Source organism: Grampus griseus (assembly GCF_964374135.1).
Source record: "Grampus griseus genome assembly, chromosome: 2".
Lineage (NCBI taxonomy): Eukaryota > Metazoa > Chordata > Mammalia > Artiodactyla > Delphinidae > Grampus > Grampus griseus.
Window position 1 is genome coordinate 22,092,592 of NC_139018.1, and position 24,094 is coordinate 22,116,685.

At 38.3% G+C, this 24,094-nt stretch overlaps 2 protein-coding genes across 3 annotated transcripts in view; one reads left to right on the forward strand and one right to left on the reverse strand.

Annotated features, from left to right (window-relative positions):
* Positions 1–24,094, reverse strand: part of TSHR (thyroid stimulating hormone receptor) — a gene marked incomplete at its 3' end in the record, with an annotated part of 166,153 nt that overhangs the window by 110,510 nt on the left and 31,549 nt on the right. The gene's annotated exons all lie outside the window — the stretch shown is intronic.
* Positions 10,278–12,478, forward strand: LOC309818142 (mitotic-spindle organizing protein 1). Its single transcript, XM_082647619.1, has one exon. It carries the CDS (start codon positions 10,293–10,295, stop codon positions 10,527–10,529), a length of 237 nt encoding a protein of 78 aa, XP_082503745.1. The 5' UTR covers positions 10,278–10,292; the 3' UTR covers positions 10,530–12,478.

The following is a 24,094-nucleotide window of genomic DNA, read 5'->3' on the forward strand; positions in this document are numbered from 1 at the left end:
ATGTGTCTGCTTGTTGGGTTCAGAAAGTTTGGTCATTTTGATACTCTTTGTTTAAGGAATGCACTTTTTTTTTTTAATATCTCCAGCTCCTCAAACTGCATCTAGTTTCCTTCTCATAAAATGTCTCTTGCTGTATCTCTGGAGTACTGACCTTTGCACAAATAAAATCTGCTTTCATTACTAAGTTGATTTGTAAGAGAAAGCTAATCTAGGCCTTGTTCAATTTCTGAGTTGGTTAGATTTCAAAAGTTTGTTTGAAAATCTGTTTTCTGGGATTTTGAATGCATTTTTCCTTAGGGTGGTCAAATTCTCAGGCCAGGTTCCCACAGCCTGTTTCATTTATTCATGTGGTAGAATTAGGACCTGCTTGAGTTTTGTGTTTAGGAGCCATAAGGAGGCCATGGCCATCAGACAAGGAGGAGTTGTCTGCCTCCACTCTTTTTTTTTTTTTTTTTAACATCTTTATTGGAGTATAATTGCTTTACAATGGTGTGTTAGTTTCGGCTGTGTAACAAAGTGAATCAGCTATACATATACATATATCCCCATATCCCTCCCTCTTGTGTCTCCCTCCCACCCTCCCTATCCCACCCCTCTAGGTGGTCACAAAGCACCCAGCTGATCTCCCTGTGCTATGCGGCTGCTTCCCACTAGCTATCTATTTTACGTTTGGTAGTGTATATATGTCGATGTTACTCTCTCACTTTGTCACAGCTTACCCTTCCCCCTCCCCATGTCCTCAAGTCCATACTCTACATCTGCATCTTTATTCCTGTCTTGCCCCTAGGTTCTTCAGAACCATTATTTTTTTTTTAAGATTCCATATATATGTGTTAGCATACGGTATTTGTTTTCCTCTTTCTGACTTACTTCGCTCTGTATGACAGACTCTGGTCCATCTGCCTCACTACAAATAACGCAGTCTTGTTTCTTTTTATGGCTGAGTAATATTCCATTGTATATATGTGCCCCATCTTCTTTATGCATTCGTCTGTCGATGGACACTTAGGTTGCTCCCATGTCCTGGCTGTTGTAAATAGAGCTGCCTCCACTCTTGAGTGCAGGGCCATCTCTAGGTAAAATTTTGAAATAAGCACTTTGCATCCTCCTCCCTCTAACCCACCTCCACCCCACACTTTCAACCTCTCTATGGCCTACCTGCCAAGTCCTTCCTGCTCAGTGCCCTTACACAGCCCTCACCCATTCATTGCATGGCTGCACTCAGAACCAATTTAACCCTAAAACTTTTGTCAAAATTACCCATGTCACCTCTTCCTTACTCTGTGTGTAGTTTCTCTCCTACCCTTGGAAAACCAAAGGTGGAATCAATTCATTGCTACTGGATAACTGACTGATTTCATTTATTGAACTAAAATTCTCACTTACTCCAAATGGAATCTTACACAACGTGAAGTGACAATATTCTTGCTACTGGATTATGCAGGTTAGGCAGTATGTGACATTAAGTCATTTATTAAAGAACATTTGCAAGCAGCTTTCATGAACTAAGCTCTGTACTAAATAGAGGAAATAAATAAATGGCCCTGAAAAATTAATGGGCTAGTGGGAAAGACAGGTAAGTAATTCAATAGACGGTGTTAAGTGCTATTATAGAGAATTGTGCAATATGGAATTTGGGGTGGTCAGGCTCCTCAGAGGAAGCAACACTTGAACTAAGACGTGAAAAGCAAATAGAAATCTGCCCTCGGGAGAAAGACATTCTAGGCAGAGGGAACAACAAAGTGCAAAGGCATGGAGACAAGGGAAAGTGTGGTCCATCTGAGGACATGTAGTCAGCTCAGTATGGCTGGACCGTACATTTCAAGATGGGAACAGAGAGACATGAAATGGGCCCTGGCCAATCTGTCCCAATAAATGGCATGCTATCTACTTATGTGGCATTTTGCAATTCTTCCCTTCTTTCAGTTACACTAGAGATTCTCCAAAATTTCCATGTTCGAAATTTCCCCAATGACTCTCTAGGCAATTGCAGAGGAGAGTTTGACCTAGGGGTTATGGAAGCCTGAGCAGTGGCCATTTTTATATATGGTATTTTAATGTATGGTATTTGTAGGTTCCTTTCTTACTTTTTTACTTACCCTTGACATTCTTTGGCACAAAGTTTCAAACAGGAGTTTGCATGCCTTGAAATTGCCTAGGCTATTTGTTTGAAATGCATAGTCTCAGGCCACATTCCCAGTGTTCTGGTTTCAATGATTTGGAGTGCCATCTGGGAACTTGGATTTTTAACAGTTTCACAGTCAATTTGGATGCAAGCTGTCCTGGGGGCCACACTTTGAGAAATAATGCTCTGGAGTGTCACACACAGCTGACCTCAGTTTTAAAGGGGGCAAGTTTCCCTCTGTACACTCCCTCTTTCCTTTTACCTTCCCAGTACCTTCAAGCTGCACTGGGGTTACTCCAGCATCCCTCCGGGCATTACCCTAATGCCAGTCCCTTTCCTCCACCATCCAAATTTACCATCTATAAAATTACAAAATATTAGCAGAACATTAGAACTGGTTGAAACTTGTAACATGGGTAAAAATGAGACATTGCTCAAATTCAATTCTTTCCTTAGCTTATCTTTGTTACCTCCAAGCGCCATTGGTATTCCATCAACTGCAAAAGCCTGTGCTCTGTTTATTTCCTTATTCCCTTGCTGTTCCCATTTCTTGTGCTATTAAAATTTAAGGAGGTGGCATCCACATGCTGGATTTCTAACACACATCTAACACTGTAACTATGTTTGGATAAAACAAACTGAAATTTTTGCCAGTCTTGAACACTGTACACTAGAAATTTAAAACAAAATTTTAAATTGACAATAATAACTTCTCCCCCTTCCTTTGTTCCCCTTTACCACAGAACAGAATGCTCTATCATTTCCCCTTCAACTATCCAACTTCTTTGCCAGCCTCAGGTTTTCAGAGCTATTTTTTAAAGAAGCTTTCTAGATGCAGTGCAGAACTTTATGGCAAGAAGACTCAATGTGTATTTAAAGTTTCTCAAACAAAGGGATTTAGGGTGTTTGCAAAGACCAATTTCTATGCTTCAAAAAAGAACACGTGACTTAGAGAGGTTTTGAGTTTATATCCAAACACTGATCATGATCCTACTACTCAGAACCAGACCATTTCTGTATTTATACCACATAAACAGATTCTAAGATCTCTATCCCCAACACTCAAATCACCAGTCTATGGCATTGAAATGAAAATTAGGATCAGGTGAAGGTTTATTTTTAAGGAACATTTGATCCAAAATAAAATTAAACTTAAAACATCAATTCTGTTCTCCCTGACACTCTAGTTTCTCCCTGCCATTACAGTTGGCCAAAACTCTCTGTGTGAAGAACCAGGTCTTTGGAAAGCACTTAGGAAATAACTTTTTGAGACTGCATTCCACTAACACACCATGACTAATAGCTGCATGACCAGGTCTCCAAGTCATTTTATGCCTCCTACTTGGTGTGGGAATTCTATGACGACAAAGTCCATTAGCTTAGTTTGGCTACCAACCCCGATCCCATTCGATGAAACGGTGGCTATCGGAGCATGTTAGAGTCCAGTAGCATTAACTGTATGGTGCCAAAGTCCAATCAAACCTTTAGGGCTTATACAGACAATTCTAGAGAGGTGCTAAGGATGAGATGGCGAGGAGAAGGAGGAAGTGGAGAAGAAATCTACTGAAAGCTATTTTTCAGGTACTCTGGCTGGCTTTTCAACGTAGGATCTCATTTATTCTCCTTTATATCCCCTAGATACAAACTCCCCACTATACTGGACTCTGACACCTAAAAGAAAGATATTTGTTATTTGGCATCGTGTGAATCAGCCAGGATACCTCTAAAGTCAGGGACTGGCTGTTGATATTAAATCTGACCATTCTCTCTGGTCTGACACTTAAGCTCAGGTCATCCTGTTTCTTCCTGGGGAGACAAACACTTCTACATGGGCAGACCCTGTAGGGCTCTGAGGAGGACCATCTCTGACATTGTGAAAAACAGCTCCTTCTCACAAGAGGGCTGGGGAATCTTGATATAGAACAGATCTCCAATTGGTTTTGGACTGAAATAACTGAACCAACAAGATATTTTAGAAATGTTTATTTATTGCATTTCTCAAGTTAAGGTGAATTTTATAGACCCATGTCTCCTGGGTATATCTGTTTTAATCCTAAATTAAAGATTAGTACACACTTTTTCCACAAATCACTTTATGAGTGGGAATAATCCCACAAATATCATGACCCATAAGGTTAATGCATGAAAATCCTTTCATCAAGAGTTAGGATTATACTCTATCCCAAATCAAGCCAAGTAAATATAGATGATGCCAGACCACTAAACAGTGTTTTCTCAGACTCTGAAAGGTCAGAGTAAATATCACTCCGTGGGCCATATGTGTGGTCTGGTATGAAGAGAAAGCTTTGGAGGCTGTGAGGTCCAGGCCAGTCACTTTCCCAGGAAGTCAGTGCCCAGTGTCATGAAAGCTGATTAATAATGACCTTGACTCCTAACAGTAGAGTGGAACATAAAAAGTGGCTATAAATTTTCATTGGCTTGAAAACTCCTGGAGGACAGGGCATGTATGTTCATATTTGTAGCAACAAAGTCTATCACAATGGCACTTACCTAACAAATCCTATATAGACATATGTTCATCAGAAAAAACACCTAAATGTCTCTACACATATGTACATGTGTTAAGATTCTCCTTGCAAGAGCTACATAGAAAAAAAAAAATCTTAATTCATATTTTCCAGGGGACTTTTCAGTGTCACTGAGACAAACAAACTTTTTCCTAGAAATTACTACATATGACTAAAAATTCTAATTGTAATTCCTTTTAGGCCATAAATATTGTACCATAATTTTAAAAATTTGATAAACATAAAAGCTGGTTCTTTGAGAAAATAAAATAGACAAACATCTAGCAAGATTGATCAGAAAAAAGGAAGAAAGCACAATACGTAACTGTATTAGGAATGCAAAAGAGGCTACAACTACACATACTGTACAGATTTATAAAAATAACTGAAAACGGGCTTCCCTGGTGGCGCAGTGGTTGAGAGTCCGTCTGCCGATACAGGGGACACGGGTTCGTGCCCTGGTCTGGGAAGATGCCACATGCTGCGGAGTGGCTAGGCCTGTGAGCCATGGCCGCGGAGCCTGCATGTCTGGAGCCTGCGCTCCGCAATGGGAGAGGCCACAACAGTGAGAGGCCCGCGTACCGCAAAAAAAAAAAAAGAAAAGAAAAAATAACTGAAAAGAATACTATGAATAGCTTTATCCTCATAAATTTTTAAAATTAAATGAAACTGATTAGTCTCTAGAAAAAAATGAATGGCCAAAAATAGAAATAGAAAAACGTAAATAGACAAATAATGATTAAATTCTATCTATCTAGCTATATATCTATCTCTGTCTCCCCCAAGGCACCAGCCTGAATGGATTTACCAAACCTTCAAGAAACTGACACTCTCCTTCTTGTACAAATCATTCCAGAAAAAAAGAAAGAAGAAAAGGAAGGAAAGGAGGGAGGGAGAAAAAGAGAAGAAAAGAGGACAAGAGAAAGAGGAAGGAAGGAAGGAAGGAAGGGTGAAGGGTGTACCAACTAGTTTTATGAAGCTCATACAATCTTGACAGTACAAGAAAGGAAAAGCCCAACCTAATCATGCTTATTTCCTAGCTATAGCTAATTGGCTGCTCGCATATGCGCCTTTGAATCTTGAGAGAGTGACAACAAGCCATAATGAAGTTGATAAGTTTTCTGATAGCCATGGCAGTGAGAACATGATAGGAGCAGTACTCAGTGCCATGAGGCAGCAATACCTGCAATGGTGTCCTTGGTAATGGATTTGTCTGATTTCAGCTTAAGTTAATTGGGGTAAGCTTCTGTTACCTCTAACTCTAAATCCTGATTGATATACCTTACAATGGGCATCTACTAAAAAATACAGCAAATTTCATATGTGATGGGTAAACTTCCAAAGCATTATCTTTAAAGTCAAGAAGATAGGATGCTCGTATTCAGTGTTGTACTGGAGTTCCTAATCAATGCACTAAGAGAAGAAAAATTTAGGAGTTGATATTAAGATAGAAGAAACAAAACAATCATATTTATATATTTTTCTGTGAGGAAAATCAAGGGAATTCAGCAAAGTTGGTTTTAAACAAGATTAACATACAATCATCAACAGCATTGTTGTACACCAGCAAAAATCATTTAGAAAATATAATTAAAAAAAAATCTCATAGAAAAATAAAAACAAAACTACAAGATAGTTAAAAATGGAAGACATGCAAGACCTCAGTGGAGTAAATTACTAGATTTGATTGAAAGGAAATTAAAGATACATTTGGCTACATCAAAATTTAAATTACCTCTATAATAAAGGATTGCACAATTAAAGTTAAATGACTAGAATATAACTTCCTATTCAATACATATTTTAAAAATTAAATCAAAAGGCAAGTGATGGACTGGGAAAAGATACTTACCAATTGTATACCAAAGCATTAATACCCAAGATAGATAAAGGACTCCTTGAAGCAATAGAAAGACAAGGCAATAAATAATTTACAGAAGAAAAAGTTAAAATGATGAATAAATATGAAAAATGCTCAACCTCAGTAGTTACAAAGAAAATGAGAGCAAGAAAAATATTCATCAGATTGGTAAATATTTAACATCTAAGGATGTGGTGAGGATATTTGGAAATAAGAATTTTCATGTTCTACTCTTAGGAGTGAATTCTGCTACAATCATTACAAAAAGTAATTTGGCATTGTCTGATAAAGCTGAAGTTTACTGTATCTTACAACCTAACAAATCCTCTTTCCTAGGTATATACCCCAAAGAAACTGTCACAAGGCAACATATACAAAGATGTTCATTGCAGCATTCTTCACAAGAGTCAACTTTTGGAAACAACTTGAAGCTTATCAATAAGGAAATGGATAAATAAAGTTTGATTAGCTATGTGATGAAATAATATATAGCCATTAAAATAAACTACACTACATATATCAATATTAATTTCTCTTGAACTCATATATGGAGTCAAGAAGTTAAACTATAGAATTATACACAAAATGTGAAACCATTAAATAAAATTTTAAAATATAAAACACAATCCTATGGTATTTATGATATGGCATATGTCATAAAACTATAAAATTAATAATTTTCTTGAAAGAGGTTATTTGCTATAGTACAGTGTATATCTTTATGCATTTTAAATGTTCTATAATAAAGAACCTACAATATGCGGAGGGTAGCCAGTAAGTATATGAATAATAGTGGCCTATAAGACGAATGATGTCATTGGAAAACATTTTGCCGACTTGAAACCTCCAGAAACTTCATTTAAAAATTTTTCCCATATTCAAGACAGGATCATTTGCTTCCTGTCCCATAAATTATAAAGAGATAAAAGTATGGTTATATTAATATTGTTTTAAAAATCTGAGAATGTGGAAACTATTAATTATAATCATTCTTCTAAATTAACACTGTAGAGCTCTCCTTTAAAAAGGTGGGTATTTTGCCCATGTAATCATGTTTAATGGGGCTTAAACTTGATTTTAATTAGTTTGTAAACAGCAAAATTATTTGTCATCTGAGGACTGGTTATGGGTAAAACACAATTCCATGTTGCTTGGATAAAATGTTGTTGCTAACTTGAACAGATGTGCTTCTATAATCATTAAAGAAGGAAATCTTAAAGAACAACTAATTAGTGTTCCAATATTTAAAGAGAAAATGTTTATTTTTCCTAGAATAATTGGAGCTTTCAAGAATCTCTTAATGTGGATACTTTTAAGCTGATGCAGGAAATAGAAAATTGATATGAAACAATTAGCAATTCTTCCTATTTTAAGAATAATTCATCTCTGATAAAGACTGAAAACAATTTCCATTCAACATTCACTTATTTTGCCTATCTTACATATTCGTGTTGGTTGAATTTCACTGCATGCGTCATATACTGGGATAAAAAATGTAAACTACATAAAGTTTGTATTCAAGGTAAAATTTCTAGTAAATTTTACCCTTTACTTATAGAAAATGGTACTGAGTTTCTTGTTTGTCAGATGCAACTAATCAGCAATTAACATAATTATTGAGGACTGATTACTGAAAACAGTGCATTGCATCCAAATCTCTGTCATTGGTGTGAAGAAGAGACCCCCACAAGCTTTCAGAATTCTCACCCTGTTCTGTGAATACAGACTTCTTTTTAAATCAGAAAAACACTTCTCATGATTGTGGGGAAAAAACTAAAGGTGATTTAGAAACCAACTACTCCAGCCCTGCTGGTTTACAGATAAAAGTTGTGAAAACCTGTTACTCCTCGTTCCTTAAGTTCAGGCTGCACATAGTGACTTTCCTCCAAAGAGCACAGTATGGAAGGGGAAAAAAGAATAACTTTACAGTGGAGAAACTGAAAAACCTTACCTCAGCCAGGAGATCAAGGTTAATATTAATAGTGATAAATCATGATGAGAATGGCATTTTGCCTCTGCGGTCTTCCTCTGAACACCTGTAACCCCAGTCTAATCACAAGGAAAACATCAGACAAATTCCAATCGAGGAAAATTCTACAAAATACCTGACCAGTACTCAAAACTGTGAGGGTCATCAAAAACAAGGAACCCTTGAGAATGTTGGAATCAAGAGGAGCCTAGGGAGACATGATGACTGTTTCTGTCTGCTCAGGCTGCCATAACAAAATACTATAGACTAGGTGGCTTAGACAGACATTACTTCTCACAGTTCTGGAGGCTGGGAAGTACAAGATCAGGGTGCTGGCGGATTTGGTTCCTGGCTTGCAAATGGCAGTTTTCTTGCTTTGTCCTTACATGATGGAGATAGAGTGAGCTCTGGTCTCTCCCACTTCCTATAAGGGCACTAATCCCACCACAAGGGCCCCACCTTTGTGACTACATCTAAACCTAATTACCTTGCAAAGACCCCACCTCCAAATACCATCACATTGTGGGTTAGGGCTTCGACATAAGAATTCGGGTGGGGGGAGGGGAGACACAGTTTGGTCCATAATGACAACAAAATGTAATGTGGTATCTTGAATAGGAAAAGGTCATTAGGTAAAAATTAGGGAAATATGAATAAAGTATGGACTTTAGTTAATATATCAATATTAGTTTATTGATTGAGACAAATGTACCATACAAATATAAGGTGTTAATAAAATGGTGTTGTGGACTGAGTTGTGTCCCCTGCAAAATTCATACTTTGAAGTCTTGACCTCCAGTACCTCATAATGTGACTGCTTTACGAGATAGGGTCTTTTTTTTTTTTTTTTTTTTGGCTGAGTTTGGCTGCACGCAGGCTTTCTCTAGTTGCAGTAAGCGGGGGCTACTCTTCATTGCAGTGCGTGGGCTTCTCATTGCGGAGCATGGGGTCTAGGCATGTGGGCTTCAGTAGTTGTGGTACGCGGGCTCAGTAGTTGTGGCACATGGGCTTAGCTGCTCCATGGCATGTGGGATATTCCAGGACCAGGGATTGAACCCGTGTTGCCTGCATTAGCAGGTGGATTCTTAACCACTGTGCCACCAGGGAAGTCCCAGGAGAGAGGGTCTTGAAAGAGGTCATTCAGTTAAAATGAGGTCATTGGGGTGGGCTCTAATCCAATCAACTGGTGTCCTTATTGGAAGAGGAGATTAGGACACAGACAATACACAGATCAAGGACAACCTTGAGAGGGTACAGTGAGAAAGAGGTAGTCTGAAAGCCAAGGAGGGAAGCCACAGAAGAAACCAAAGCTGCCTGTACTTTGATCTTGGACTTCTAGCCTCCAAGACCATGACAAAATAAATATCTGTTGTTTAAGCCAGGGGTCCCCAACCCCCCGGACCATGGACTGCTACCAGTCCATGGCCTGTTAGGAACGTGGTCGCTCAGCAGGTGAGCGTCGGGTGAGTGAGCAAAGCTTCATCTGTATTTACAGCCACTCCCCATCGCTCACATTACCGCCTGAGCTCCGCCTCCTGTCAGATCAGCTGTAGCATTAGATTCTCAGCGGAGCACGAACCCTACTGTGAACTGCACATGCGAGAGACCTAGGTTGCGCGTTCCTTATGAGGATCTAATGCCTGGTGATCTGAGGTGGAGCTGAGGAGGTGATGCTAGTGCTGGGGAGCGGCTGCAAATACAGATTATCATTAGCAAAGAGGTTTGACTGCACAGGGACCATAATAAATCAATTGCTTGCATACTCACACCAAAACCCTATCAGTGGCTCGCCCCCCCTAGGCCTCCGCCATGGCGAGTAGCAGCGGCGCCGGGGCGGCGGCGGCGAATCTGAATGCGGTGAGGGAAACCATGGACGTTCTGCTTGAGATTTCAAGAATTTTGAATACTGGATTAGATATGGAAACTCTGTCTATATGTGTACGACTCTGTGAGCAAGGAATTAACCCAGAAGCTTTATCATCAGTTATTAAGGAACTTCGCAAGGCCGCTGAAGCATTAAAGGCTGCTGAAAATATGACAAGCTGACTTTCTGAAGAAATCCTGGTGAGATATGTCAAGCTCTGCAAGAGGATTGAAGATGGCATTGTAGTTAAGAATGTACAATGAAATCACTGCATGTAGCAATGTGGAAACATTGTCCTTTTTAAAAGAATTATAAAACCATAGCTTTATAAATCAGTGAAAGTGGCTTATGGAGAAAACTATCAGTTGTGTTTACACCACATCTTTTTTTTTTTTAACAGTTCTAATGCTTTGGCACTGCTGTGTTCATATTTATGTGTTCCTTATTTATAGCTCGGATAGCTTTAATTTTCTAAGCAGTCTGTCTATCAGATGTGCACATCTGCTGTGCCTGGTTGAAGTATAGTGGAACCCTTCAGTAGTAATGTTGTAGTTATGACTTGTTGACATTTCCATTATAAACTTTAATTTTGAATTGTTTATGCAAAACAACTGTGGATTTATGTTGTATTAGGCTGGAAGTTGACAATTTCAGCTACCAGTTGTGGATTTTGACTTAGATTCATTATGCATATCAGAATCTTGTTTTTTATAAGAGCGTGGAAAAACATTTGTTGTAAACTGCTCTTTAACAAAGAATATTTAGTTTTTTAAAACATAAAGTTTGACTGGCAGTTAATATTGTGAAGCAGATCATATTTGTATTGATTGAAAAATGAAACTTAGAAACTTAGATTTTAAAAGTAATGACAGTGCTTAGTTTACTATTATTTATCATTTGAATCATTTAAATTTAGTGAGAATATTAATAGAGAATATTAATTCTTATTAATAAATAAATATTTTTCTTTCTAATTTTTATACTCTGTAAATCACGGCCTTAAAAATAATAATGCATAATGAAACAATTCCAACATGAAAAGTCTTTTTTACTTTTGTTACATAAAAATAATTTGAGTGCTTACTTAATATACCTTGAGTGGTTATCTAGTTAATCACTAAATAGATGGTGTCACTCAACAAATAATGTTAATTATTTTCTGAAGGAATAAAGGTTTGCAGTCATTAAACAAAAACCAAATAATCAAGGGTTCTGTATCAGGAATTCTAAATATGCCTTTCTAAGATCATTTTTATGTGTCATTATTTTTACCCTGAAAGTTTTAACTAATTGAAGTGATGGTTCAAAATAAATTTTAGAAAACTTAGGATAGCATGGATTCTGTTCCTATAACAGAATCTCAGTGGAATATTTTTCCCAAGACTAATACAAATTTAATCTGATTTTTTAAGACTTTGTTAGCTTCCATTTAAATGATAGTATAGGGTCTTCCCTGGAAATCCCGTCCAGTGGTTAAGACTCCACCTTCCAATGTAGGGGGTGCAAGTTTGATCTCTGGTCAGGGAATTAAGATCCCACATGCTGCGGGGTGCAGCCAAAATTTTTTTTAAAAACTGTTAGTACAAGCATATACTCTTTGGTAGCATTTTTTGTTCTTCAGGCAAACCAAAGTGATTTTAATAAGGCTTAATAATATTTAATGGCAACCTTCTGTTCTATTTTAAAAATCTAGTCTTTTGACCACTTTGACTTTTTAAATACATGACATCTTTACCAAGTGCACTGAAGGTCTATTATAGGGAGAACTGGTTGGGAGACAATAAAAGTTTTGATTGTAAGTCATTCATTTAATTAAAAAGCATTGCCAATACTGCATGTTGTTATTTATATACAATCAGAAAAAGGACATTCTTGTCAAGTTCCAAAATTTGTATATACTTTTAGGTCATAAGAGTTAATAGTTTTATTTATGACTTTGTAGATTATGTTATTTATGTGTGAAACAAAGCAGGAAAATATATTGAGAAGGAGTTAAGTTTATAGAGGACTTTCTTAATGTGTTACATTTCTTAAATGTAAACATATATTTCTAATGCGTACTTAAGTAATGTTTAAGGAAACCAAAGTAATGCATTGTTGTGCATGTTGGCAGTGTCAAAAATAAAACCATTTTGGTGGTAAAAAAAAAAAAAAAAAAAAAAAACCCTATCAGTGAGTGGCAAGTGACAATTAAGCTGCATCTTACGGAGTAGACTGAACATAAGCAACACACTTTGGGTGTCACTGTCTCCCATCACCCCCAGATGGGACCATCTAGTTGCAGGAGGACAAGCTCAGGGTTCCCACTGATTCTGCATTACGGTAAGTTGTATAATCATTTCGTTATATATTACAATGTAATAATAATAGAAATGAGGTGCACAATAAATGTAATGTGCTTGAATCATCCCAAAACCACCCCCAGTCCATGGAAAAATTGTCTTCCACGAAACTGGCCCCTAGTACCAAAAAGGTTGGGAACCACTGGTTTAAGCCATCCCGTCTGTGGTCCTTTGTTATGGCAGCTCTAACAAACCCAAACATAGAGGAAACTGGGTGCAGGGTATATAGGAACTACCTGTGCTATCTTCACAATTTTCCTGTTAAATCTAAAACTGTTCTACAAATAGACTTTTTTTTTTAAAGAAGTGAACCCCAAAGAGGTTAAACAAGGCAGTACAAAACTCAAAAATGCTGTGGTGAAGCCCACTTATACCTCATGCTGTGTGGGCAGGTTATTTTCCCTCTTTAAGCCTTTGCTCATTTGTAAAATGAAGGTGGTAGTATCTGCCCTACTTATTTCACAGGGTTATTATGACATCAGTGGAATTAATACATGCAAAAGCAATTTAATCAAAGGACATTATTAAATGTTTTGCCCAAGTCCCATAGCTATTTTAGGCAGAAGTCAAATTATTTAGAACTCTTATCTGCTGTTAATCAACCAGCCCTCTTCCCATCACTCCTATTTGACCCCAAATTCAAAAACTTCTGTAGCCTAGCAGTTTCAAGGGCACATTAGTCAGATTATAATCTGTGGCAGTTATAATTTACTTTCCTAATCAGGGTTAGCCATCTCAAAACTGCAAATGCTTGTCTTTAATGCTGCCCTGGGGGACGTGACATGCGGACCAACACACCTTGAAAAGCAATTCTGTGAATAAATATTGATTGTAGGTCAATTTTATTTCTGTGTATGGAGGAAAGCATGTTTTTCTATTAAGTATAATACTTTATAGCTGGTTTCCAAAACACAGTGTCCAAGGCAACGTTCTGGAGTACAGAAAAAAATTAGAACCTCTATTTATAATTTTAAAATATTTGGATTTCTGTTTGTGTGTGTGTGTCTTATAATTTACATGGTATGTTAACATAGTAGTATGTGTCTATGAAACATGCACACATACACATATATTTTAAAGTGCTGATTGAGAGCACATATATTTTAAATACACATATATTTTAAAGTACACAAAAAGGTTTGGAGACCATATCATTAGTAGCCAGAAAAAACTGAACCACTGGGTAAGAAAGTATAAACTAGATTCTTAGGGCTTTTTTCCCCCCTTAATACAATAGTAGAGGCGAGTAATACATTTTCATCTTTAAGGATGTTTTCAAACTATAGGCTCTACCACTTGTTGGGTATGTGCCTTGCACAAATTATTTAATCTCTCTCTGCCCTGGCTCCTTCATCGTTTAAATGGGGATCATAACAGTACTACCTCATGTTGTATTTCCAGGTAGGAGAGGGATGAGGAAAAAAACCCTGGTTTCATCAGGATGGAAACACTCTTAATCAGAAACCCATGTGGTTGTAAAACCTGCAGCCCATACTGTCAGATTCAGCTTTCTACTTGTTCTTCAACAAACCTTTGAAACCGTGCAACCCAGATTACACAGGTCTTTTTATTGCAATCACACACCTAGTTTTTGCAACCCAGATTGCACAGGTCTTTTAATTGCAATCACACACCTAGTCTCAGGACTTAATGAAGCTCAAGTTCTTGATGTCTCATCACAGAAAGAATTCAGTGAGAGACAAAGTGATAGGTAAGAAGTGGATTTATTTAGAAAGAGACACACTCCACAGACAGAGTATGGGCCATCTCAGAAGATGAGAGGCCCTGAAATATGGGGTGGTTGGTTTTTATGAGCCGGGTAATTTCACAGGCTAATGAGTGGGAGGATTATTCCAACTATTTTGGGGAAGGGGCGGAGATTTCCAGGAATTGGGCCCCTACCCACTTTTTGATCTTTGATGGTCGCCCTCGGAACCGTCATGGCGCTGGTTGGTGTGTCACTTAGCTTATGTTAATGTATGACAATGAGCGTATAATGAGGCTAAAGGTCCACTGGAAGTCAAATCTTCCACCATCTTGGACCTAGTTGGTTCTAACCAGTTTTTGTCATGTCCTATGGCTAAGTCATTCTTTTAAAACGTGTGCCCTGAGACTTTCCTGTTGGTGCAGTGGATAAGACTCTGAGCTCCCAATGCAGGGGGCCTGGGTTCGATCCCTGGTCAGGGAACTAGATCCCAGATGCATGCCGCAACTAAGAGTTCACATGCCACAACTAAAGGAGCCCGCCTGCTACAACTAAGACCAGGTGCAACCAATAAATAAATAAATAAATAAATAAATAAATAAAAGGTGTGCCTGCCCCCTTCCCTCCTGTTTCACCTTGAACCTGACTTCCAGTACCTCTGAATCAGAACACATCAGAGAAAAATGAGGTGCAGGCCAATGTACCAGAGCTTTTTGGGGTGAGCTAGTAGGAACTGCATGAGCTGTTGCAGGGCCCATGCTCACCAGGAAACAGAGTAACTGGACAGCACATAAACTGGACACAGCACCCCTACTATCGAGTTGTCTTTTGTAAAGAAATAGATTTTTTTTAATAAGAGATAATGAGTTTTTTTTTAATTAATTAATTTTTGGCTGCGTTGGGTCTTGGTTGCTGCGTGTGGGCTTTCTCTAGTTGCGGCGAGCGGGGGCTACTCTTCATTGCGGTGCGCAGGCTTCTCATTATGGTGGCTTCTCTTGTTGCGAAGCACGGGCTCTAGGCGCACAGGCTTCAGTAGTTGTGGCATGTGGGCTCAGTAGTTGTGGCTCATGGGCTCTAGAGCACAGGCTTAGTAGTTGTGGTGCACGGGCTTAGTTGCTCCACGGCATGTGGAATCTTCCTGGACCAGGGATCGAACCTGTGTCCCCTGCACTGGCAGTCGGATTCTTAACCACTGTGCCACCAGGGAAGTCCAAGAAATAGATTTTTATATACATTGTTAAGTGTAGACATGCACCTGATGAAAGGGAGTGTGAAAGGCATTCCAAGGCAGGAGAATAATATGTGCAAAGGCATGAATTGTGAAATGCTTGGAGTGTTAAGAGATGTGTGAGGACTCTGAGTAAAAGTAAATATAAAAGCCAGATAAGTGAATCATGCTTATTTTGACTACTGCCTTAAGCTTTATATATACAGCTTAATAAATATTTCTTATTGTTTTGATAACTGAGTAGAACATATAGGAGATATCAGAATCACCTGCGGGGGGGTGATTTTCTTTTTCAAATTGCAACACCTGCCCTTGGAGGTCCTGATACACACACCCTGTAGTGTTATGTATTAAACCCCTGTTACAGATATGGGAGAGGGAAGGGGTAGAAAAGTGCCATTACTCTAGGTTAGTGTTTTTCCAAACTGCAGGTTGTAACCCATCGGTAGATTGTTAAATCAATTTAGGGTATCATAGTCATCAGTTTAGGGAAATGAAATAAAATAAAACACACACATCCATAAATACGTCTGTGTCCTGGGGCACAATGCAAAACATATTTTTCACTCTGGGTCATGGTCAAAAGTGTGAAGCCACTGATCTACATGATAGTTGATGGAAGTTCTTATTAAAGCAGTAGGTAGATTTTCGTGATGATACTGAAAAAGAATTGGTGGGATTTAGTGAGTAAGTGAATGTGGAAAGTAAAGAAAGGTGGTGATTTGGAATTTCTGGCTGAAGCTAGCCGGTGAAGTACAATGTCGTCAAAACTGAGATGAAGAATGAAGAAGCACAAATGTGGGATTCTTCTGGGGTTGGGAGTGGGGATTATGGGCAGGATATTGGTGAGAAGATGATGAGCTTGGTTGAGATGAGCTGAGTTTGAATTTCCTGCAGGTCATCAAGTGGAGATGTCTAGGAGGCAATAGGAAATGAAGTCTGAAGTACCTGGAAGAGTTCAGGGTTAATGATAAAGTCTGGTAATCATTATCCAGATGATAGCTGACATGTTAAATTGGATGAGGTTTTCTTTTTCCTTTTTCTTTTGGTTTATTCAAATTTTATTCTTTTAGGAGGGTACTTAAATCACTTTCTTATAACTCTGTAAAGAAATGATCAATTTAGCACACGAATAAAGGATGACATTTTAACATGTCTTTTAAATGTGATTCATTATTGATAATTAATAGTAAATGGAACTAAAATAAACCAATCAATAGAGGTTCATTATATGAAGAGACTGAAATTTTTATAACATGCAATAATTCACTGAAGTACATTAAAAGAAAAATGTGAAATGAGCTGGCAATTTTATAAGGTGGCAAGAAATAACTCTAATCGTCTATGCTACATTACTGTGATTGTACTGGAAGTGACTTTTAAAAGGTTAACTCTATTGTGAGCTCATTACGTTACTGAACTCCATAATAATTTGTCTGTTTTAATATTGTTCAAAAGAAAATAAATATCTCTTTCACATAAGCCATAGTATGCTATTACTATGCAAACTGCTTTTCCTTACCGAAAAATTTAAGAAAAACTTACTAGCTGGCTATTGCACAGCTACCAGCTTTTTCTGATTTAAGTTTTAGATGTTATTTTATTTTTATTTAATTTTATTTCATTTTAGTAAAAATACTAGAGATCTACCCTCTTAGATGTTTAAGTATATAATACTTTATTGTTGACTATATTTGCAATGTTGTGCAGATCTCTAGAACTTATTCATCTTGATTAACTGAAACTTTATGTCCCTTGATTAGTAACTGCCCATTTCCGACTCCCTCTTACCCCAGGCAACCACCACTCCACTCTTTGATTCTATGAATTTGATGACTTTAAATACCCCAGATAAGTGGAGTCATACAAAACCTTGAGGACATTATGCTAAGTGACATAAGCCAGCCACAGAAAGACAAATACTGGATGAGATTTTCTAAGGAGCCTGGGGAGTGTGCAAAAGGAACAAAGGATCGAATCCTGGGGAAGGTCAACATTTAATGAGCAAGTCTCAGGAGAGGCAGAATGGAGATGAGGTAGGAAGAGGGTCTATTTGTTACAGAAATATCATAATCTATGGGAATATCAAGCAGAATAAAAACTAAACTGCAACATTTTAAATTGGCAGTTAAGAGTCCTAAGGGACCTTTAGGAGAGCAGTTATCACAGAGTTGAGTAAAGGGATAATGGACAGGATTTTAGCAGACTGAACATAAACGGGAACTGCGAATGTATGGTCTTCTCTTTGAGACAGAATGAAAGGAAACTGATAGAGAGTTAACTATTGGGAAGATAGCATCAAGGGGGAAATGAGATAATATTTGTAGGTAGCAGTGAAGGACAAAGCATGATGGTAATAGTAAACGTAAAGTGTTTACCATGTGCCAGGAATTATTCTCAGTACTTTATATAGATCAGTTCATTTTAATTTTCACAACAACACTGAGGTAGGCACTGCTATTATCTCCATTTTACAAACAAGGAAACTAAGGCACAGGGAAGTTAAGTAAATTAAGCAAGGTCACACACACCTGGTATCAGAGGTAGGATTTAAGTCCAGCTAGGGGCACTAGAGTCTATGCTTTTAACTTCTACAGTTTGCTGGAAAGAGAAAGATGCCGGAAAATAGAGCCCTTTACGAATATGCCACTTGTAAATATATGAATGAATTAAGACTATAAATAACTCACTTTAGTTTGGGCCAAGTTCTGCTTCTGTGAGTTACCAAAAAATTGTCACTGTACAGAGCTGTTTGAATTTTGTGGATAGGGAACAGTGCTCCCACAATAGCTGAACATGTCTCCAAAGGAAAGGAAGGGGAGAAGGTAACAGAGGTGGGGGTATGGCCTTGGAAAGGGTTGGGAACACGTATTCCTTTGTGACAAGAGAAAAGGGGGTGAAAGGAAGACTAGTAGAGCTAGGTCCCGGCTCCTCACTCCCAAATGTCCCAAGAAGCTTTCCTTTGTTCTGCTTTCTTATCGAAGCTCAGATAGATGCCAGACAGACGTCACCTTCTTTCCTTTAAGGTCTAGCATGGCCTGTCCTTGCTTGTCCTTTTTTTTTACTTGACCCACCAGTAGGGTCAAGGTGATCCTGCCTCTCCCTTCCAGGTGTTAGTAAGACAGAAAATGGAAAGAGATATTGAGGGACAGAGGATGCTACTAGAGAGATTCTTTATAGTTCCTATTTCCCTAGTAATAGTCATTCATTCATTCATTTTGCTACCCAGTGTGGGGAAAAACTGAAAAACCGTTAAAACCTTGGAGAATGCTTAAGGGACAAGTGAAGCAAACCTGAAAGACTTCATTGTGACCCCCAGGAAGACAGAGAGAAAAAAAGAGAGAGACTGAGAATGGATATGAAGAGACTATGAATCAGGCTGACATGGAAGAAAAGAATGGGTGTCTGAGTAGAACCAGTGAAGACTGAGAAGTATACTTGACAGTGTGCTTTTTTTCAGAAGGTCTTTGGCATCTATCACTGCACCTCACCCTCCCAGCCACCACCAGGCTCAGGTCACAAGGAGCCTCTGGTTTCTTTGTTCAGCTGACTGGGGCAGGGGGACTAACTCTATTGGAAAGGAAAGGGAAAGCATGAAAATGTTCTTAGTGATCCCAGTAGTCACTTGGACATTTGACATTTTAACCCATAGAAACATGGTAAAACATATTAGATGTCAGAATATTTCTGGTGGTGCTTAAGGTGCATGTGAAGCAAAAAAACCCCGAGACTGCCTTCTGGTTTACAGCTGATTTCTGGAAATGGTATTATAACGTCTGGCATCTTAAGGTTAAAAACTCTTTAGTAGGCTAGCCGGAAAATTTAATACACATGTGAAATACATTCCAAACAACTGACTTGTGGAACACAACCCTATAAATTGGGGACAGCCTGTTTTTATATTCCCTTTGCCAAAGTTACTAAAATTAGTAGCATTATAAAAGTTAAAACTAATATAGTCTTGTGACTCAACAGCATGGTAGCATCTTCAAACCCAAAGCTTAATTTTAGAGTCAATATTATTTTATTGGGCATTTTCTAGAACCACAGAGAATGAGTTGGCAAGCCACCCCATCTGGCTATATTAATGGAGAAATTCTGTTTTTATCTTTACAATTAAAGTAGCTTTGTGCAGTTTAAATATCAATATGAATGCGGGCACAGGTGGTATGCTGATCGAACCTGCTGAGGTGGGAAGCCATCTACAGCTCATTCTCCCCTGCATGGGACTTGGAAGCAGTTTTGTTGTGCTTTAGAGGGAAACCTTGAAAGCCAAGTGAGTTGTGCTTACACCACTGTGAACTGTCCCAGCGCCCATTTGATATAGTTGGTCACAAAGATTAATGAAGTAGTTTAAAAGGAGGAAACAGAATCTTTGCTCTGATCCAGAACAAGGGGACAAGAAGGTACTGCTATCTTTCTGCCATTTGTGAAACAAAGGGAGGCTATTTTTATTTACTTAAGAAACTTTTCCAAAAAAGTTAAGTTGTGGGTGTGTGTGAGAGAAATGGCAAATGTGTTAGGGAAGAGACAAATTTTTTGCTCCTCTCCCATCTCCTCAATCTATCATCCAAAAGTGTAGCAGTTTGGAGGATCATGTTGTGTAGAAAATGGAGGGAAAACATGGAATGTTCAGCCTAGAAAAGACTAAGGAGGAGGAAAGTCATTAAATGGAAGTGAGATTCTTTCTGATTCGATCTGTGGCACTCAAGTAGACACATCTAAGACCAATAGTGCTAGATTTTCTCCAGTGCAGGAAAGGATAACAGAATTCTTCAAAAACGAGATAGTAAGTTCTTTTTACCATATGTATTCAAAGGATGAATATCATGAATCAACCACAAGAGATTCTTACATTCGGTAGAAGATTAAAATAGATGATCTCCAAGTCCCTCTTTCCAATACCAAAACCCCTCAAGTCCATGAAAATCATAATAACTACTCCCTTCTTCCCAAAGTAATATGATATCCTCAAAATTGGATGCCAGTAAGAAAATTCAAGTTAATGCTAAGACCCCAGTTGGCCATGCAGTTGTGCAATCAGGTTTTAAGTATTCTTGAAGGAGCCAGCCAACCTGGGACTGCCCATTTCTTTAGTCATGGAGATGTACTTTTGGAATCCAAAATCTGTAGTAGGCAAAAATCAGTCCAAGCCATGTGGCTTTCCAACAGGGTATGATTACAAAAGAAGCCAAAATTATTAGAGCCCAGACAGGGAAAACTCAGCAGAATTCATTATCCTTATAAAACACATTCTTTGATCCTTCCTTCTACCATATTGCATGCACTGTTTCTTGGGCTATCTGGTGGTCAGTGAGGTCAAGATAATGTTGTATAGCTCTCATTTCCTTTATATTGGCTTTAGAGAGACTGAGAGCCAAGATTAGCCATTCTAGCTTCTTTTTAGAATAGTTACTATTTAAGAAATTCAAGTTTTTCATTGTTGGAAATCACTTGGTGTTCTTTAGAATGTGGCAGTAGCTTCTTCTTGACCTTTATAAGTAATAACTTCAAGGCATTGTAGTATGCTCACAAATAAAGTTGTAATGGAAGTCTCTTTTTCTCCTTTATAATACCCATCAAACTTGTAATGATACATTTGATCAATGTTGGCCACCTGTCTGGAATGCAAATTCCATGAGAGTATGGACAACTTATCTGTCTTGTTCAGCATCCCATTTCCAGTGCCTAGCATAGTGTCAGCACTCAAAAATATTGAATTGAATGAAGAAATCAAGCAAGGAAATGATCATCTGCTCCTTCCAATTCTCCTCATATCTTCCATATCACATCACATCACATCACATCACAACACACACACACACACACACACAGACAGACAACTTACCTGTTTTGGGAAAGTTCCTTAAAAAAATAAAAATAGCCTCCCCTTTCGTTTCATAAATTTCAGAAAGATAGCAGTATTTTCTTGTCCCCTTGTTCTGGATCAGAGCAAAGATTCTATTTCCTCCTTTTAAACTACTTCATTAGTCTCTGTAACCAACTATATCAAATGGGCGCTGGGACAGTTCACAGTGGTGTAAGCACAACTCACCTGGCTTTCAAGGTTTCCCTCTAAAGCACGACAAAACTGCTTCCAAGTCCCATGCAGGGGAGAACAAGCTGTGGATGGTTTCCCAAGTAGGTGAACACCATCTCATGGGACAGTTGCGATAGGCAGCCTCATCATAAAAATGTAAGTAAATATGGAAGATCTCCTGCTTCTTAAATACCTTCAAATGCCTTTTCAGGCAACATTCCTTTCTGAGAGGCAGGACAAAGGCAGCAGGGTTGTATGTGCTACCTGGGAATTGGAAGGCAGGGAGATGGGCAGCGTTAACCACAAACCTGCCCTGTCTTACATTTTGCCAGAAACCAGACTGGCAAATAATGCTATGATAGTTTAACCAGCATAATCCTAATGATAACACTATCTGGGTTTGTGTATTGTCCATTTGTTCCATAAACACCTACATATATGATTTCATTTGATCTTTGTAATAACACTGTGAGGTAGTTAACATAGGTATTAGTTATTATTATTGTTATTCCCATCTATTTTTCATAGGCAAAAACTGCAGGGTTTAAATGACCATTTTAGGGTTAAAGTGCTAGCTATAGGCAAAGCTGGGTCTCTTTATCTCTAGGTGACAAAGCAGTGTGGTGGAGCAAGCACAGGACTAAAGCCTGCTTAATCTCAACTCCATTTACTATCCATAAGAGCTTAGAAAAATCCTTTGCATTTTCTAGGCTTTACTCTCCTTAAATATTTTTAAAATGCAGGCTAAAGAGGTACAGAGGAATAGGGAAGAAGAGATGTTAATATTTTTCCTGTTTACCTCATGGAATTATTCTGAGGTGGGTATAATAAAGATTAAAGTGCTCTGTAAGGTATAACTGTGAGACGGTATTGCTCTTCTTGCTCCCAAGGGAGGTGCAGAGAACGGGGTTTTGGAGTCACAGAGGCTTCATTTAAGTCCCAGGGCTACTCTTTTCTAATTGTATGACCTTGTCTGAGTTCCTGAACCCTCACTAAAACTCAGTTTCCTTATCTGTAATGTGGGAACAACAAAACCTGACTCATAAGGCTGATATGAGGGTTAAATGAGATTAAGTGCAGGAAACAGAAGTGACTAAAAAGATGGTAGTAGTATGATAATGATAATGATGATGATGATAATAATAATAATGATAATAATAATGTCTTCTTTACAGTTGAAGAAACTGAGATTCAGTAGCTTACTGATTTGGGCTCAGGGTACCCAGAGAGCAGAGCAGTAAGAGACTTGGTAAACCAGTGCTAAGGCTTGTGTTTGCTCTGGGAGAAAGATTTGGTGAGTGGATGCTGAACAAGAAGAAACTTTTTTCTTTTTCTCTCTATCCCACTACCTCCACCCACCTCAGACCACAGGGTCTATTTCATTAGGATCTGAGAAAACAGGAGCCAGGGAGGCCCAAGGAAGAACTAGTACAGGAGACTTCCCCTCCTCTATTGCTATGAGAATCCCAAGAAAACTTAGGCAAGAGATTGGATTCCTAGTGGTGCCATTGCTTAAACCCCAGGTTTTCCCAATTACTAGAACAGTGCTTCTTTCTGCTGAGGACCAGATCTGAATTTGTGGGAGTTTTTTGGCCCCTTAGGTAACTGGAAATAAATTTCTGAGATGACACCTGCTTGTCTCTTACTACTCCCTCGGCTGGTTCTCTGAAAGCTTACTGTGACGGAGCAATGTGATTCAGAAAATGTTGCAATAAAGTTATAGTCACTTGGCCAAAGAACAATGTTTCCAAAAATAAAGGACAATCATGGGAATATGTAGCATTGTACTGCATAATAATTTATGCAAAAACAGTTCAAATCTCCTAGGAAAGGGAAAAGATATTGGTGAAGCAAAGAACCTCTAAGTATTCAAACAAGGCTGCTGGGTTCATGTTGGGACTTTGGGATTTAATTGAAAGTCTGACAGAAAGGGGTTTAAATTCTTGATTCAGTTCCTGCTGATGCATTTATTTAAATTTCTGTCTCAACAGAACACCACACAGTTGCAATTTTGTAAAATTTATTATATTTACAAGGGAATGCACCTATTTTTAAGACATAAGATAGAAAAATAGGATCAAAATCATGCAGGGTCAACAGGAAACTATTAATTTTTTTTGACTTACAAAAATATACAGAAACTCCAGAAAATCACTTACCCTTCTTTAAAAAAAATCAAAACTAGTTTTATCTACATGGGAAAAGGAAAAATTTAAGATTGATATGTAGATAATTCAGACCAAGAAGCACCCATACAGCCAGGTATTGGAGACAGAAGTACGTTAAGCTCCTTAACTGGTCCGCTGGTTCTCTGCAAAGCAGGGGGTCACGCTGAACCACTAAAGTGCAGAAAGATAACACACTAGCATTTCTTTTTCTCACACCTTTTGCCTTTACATTATTTGTGTGTTTTATAAGCGTGTATAAAGTGT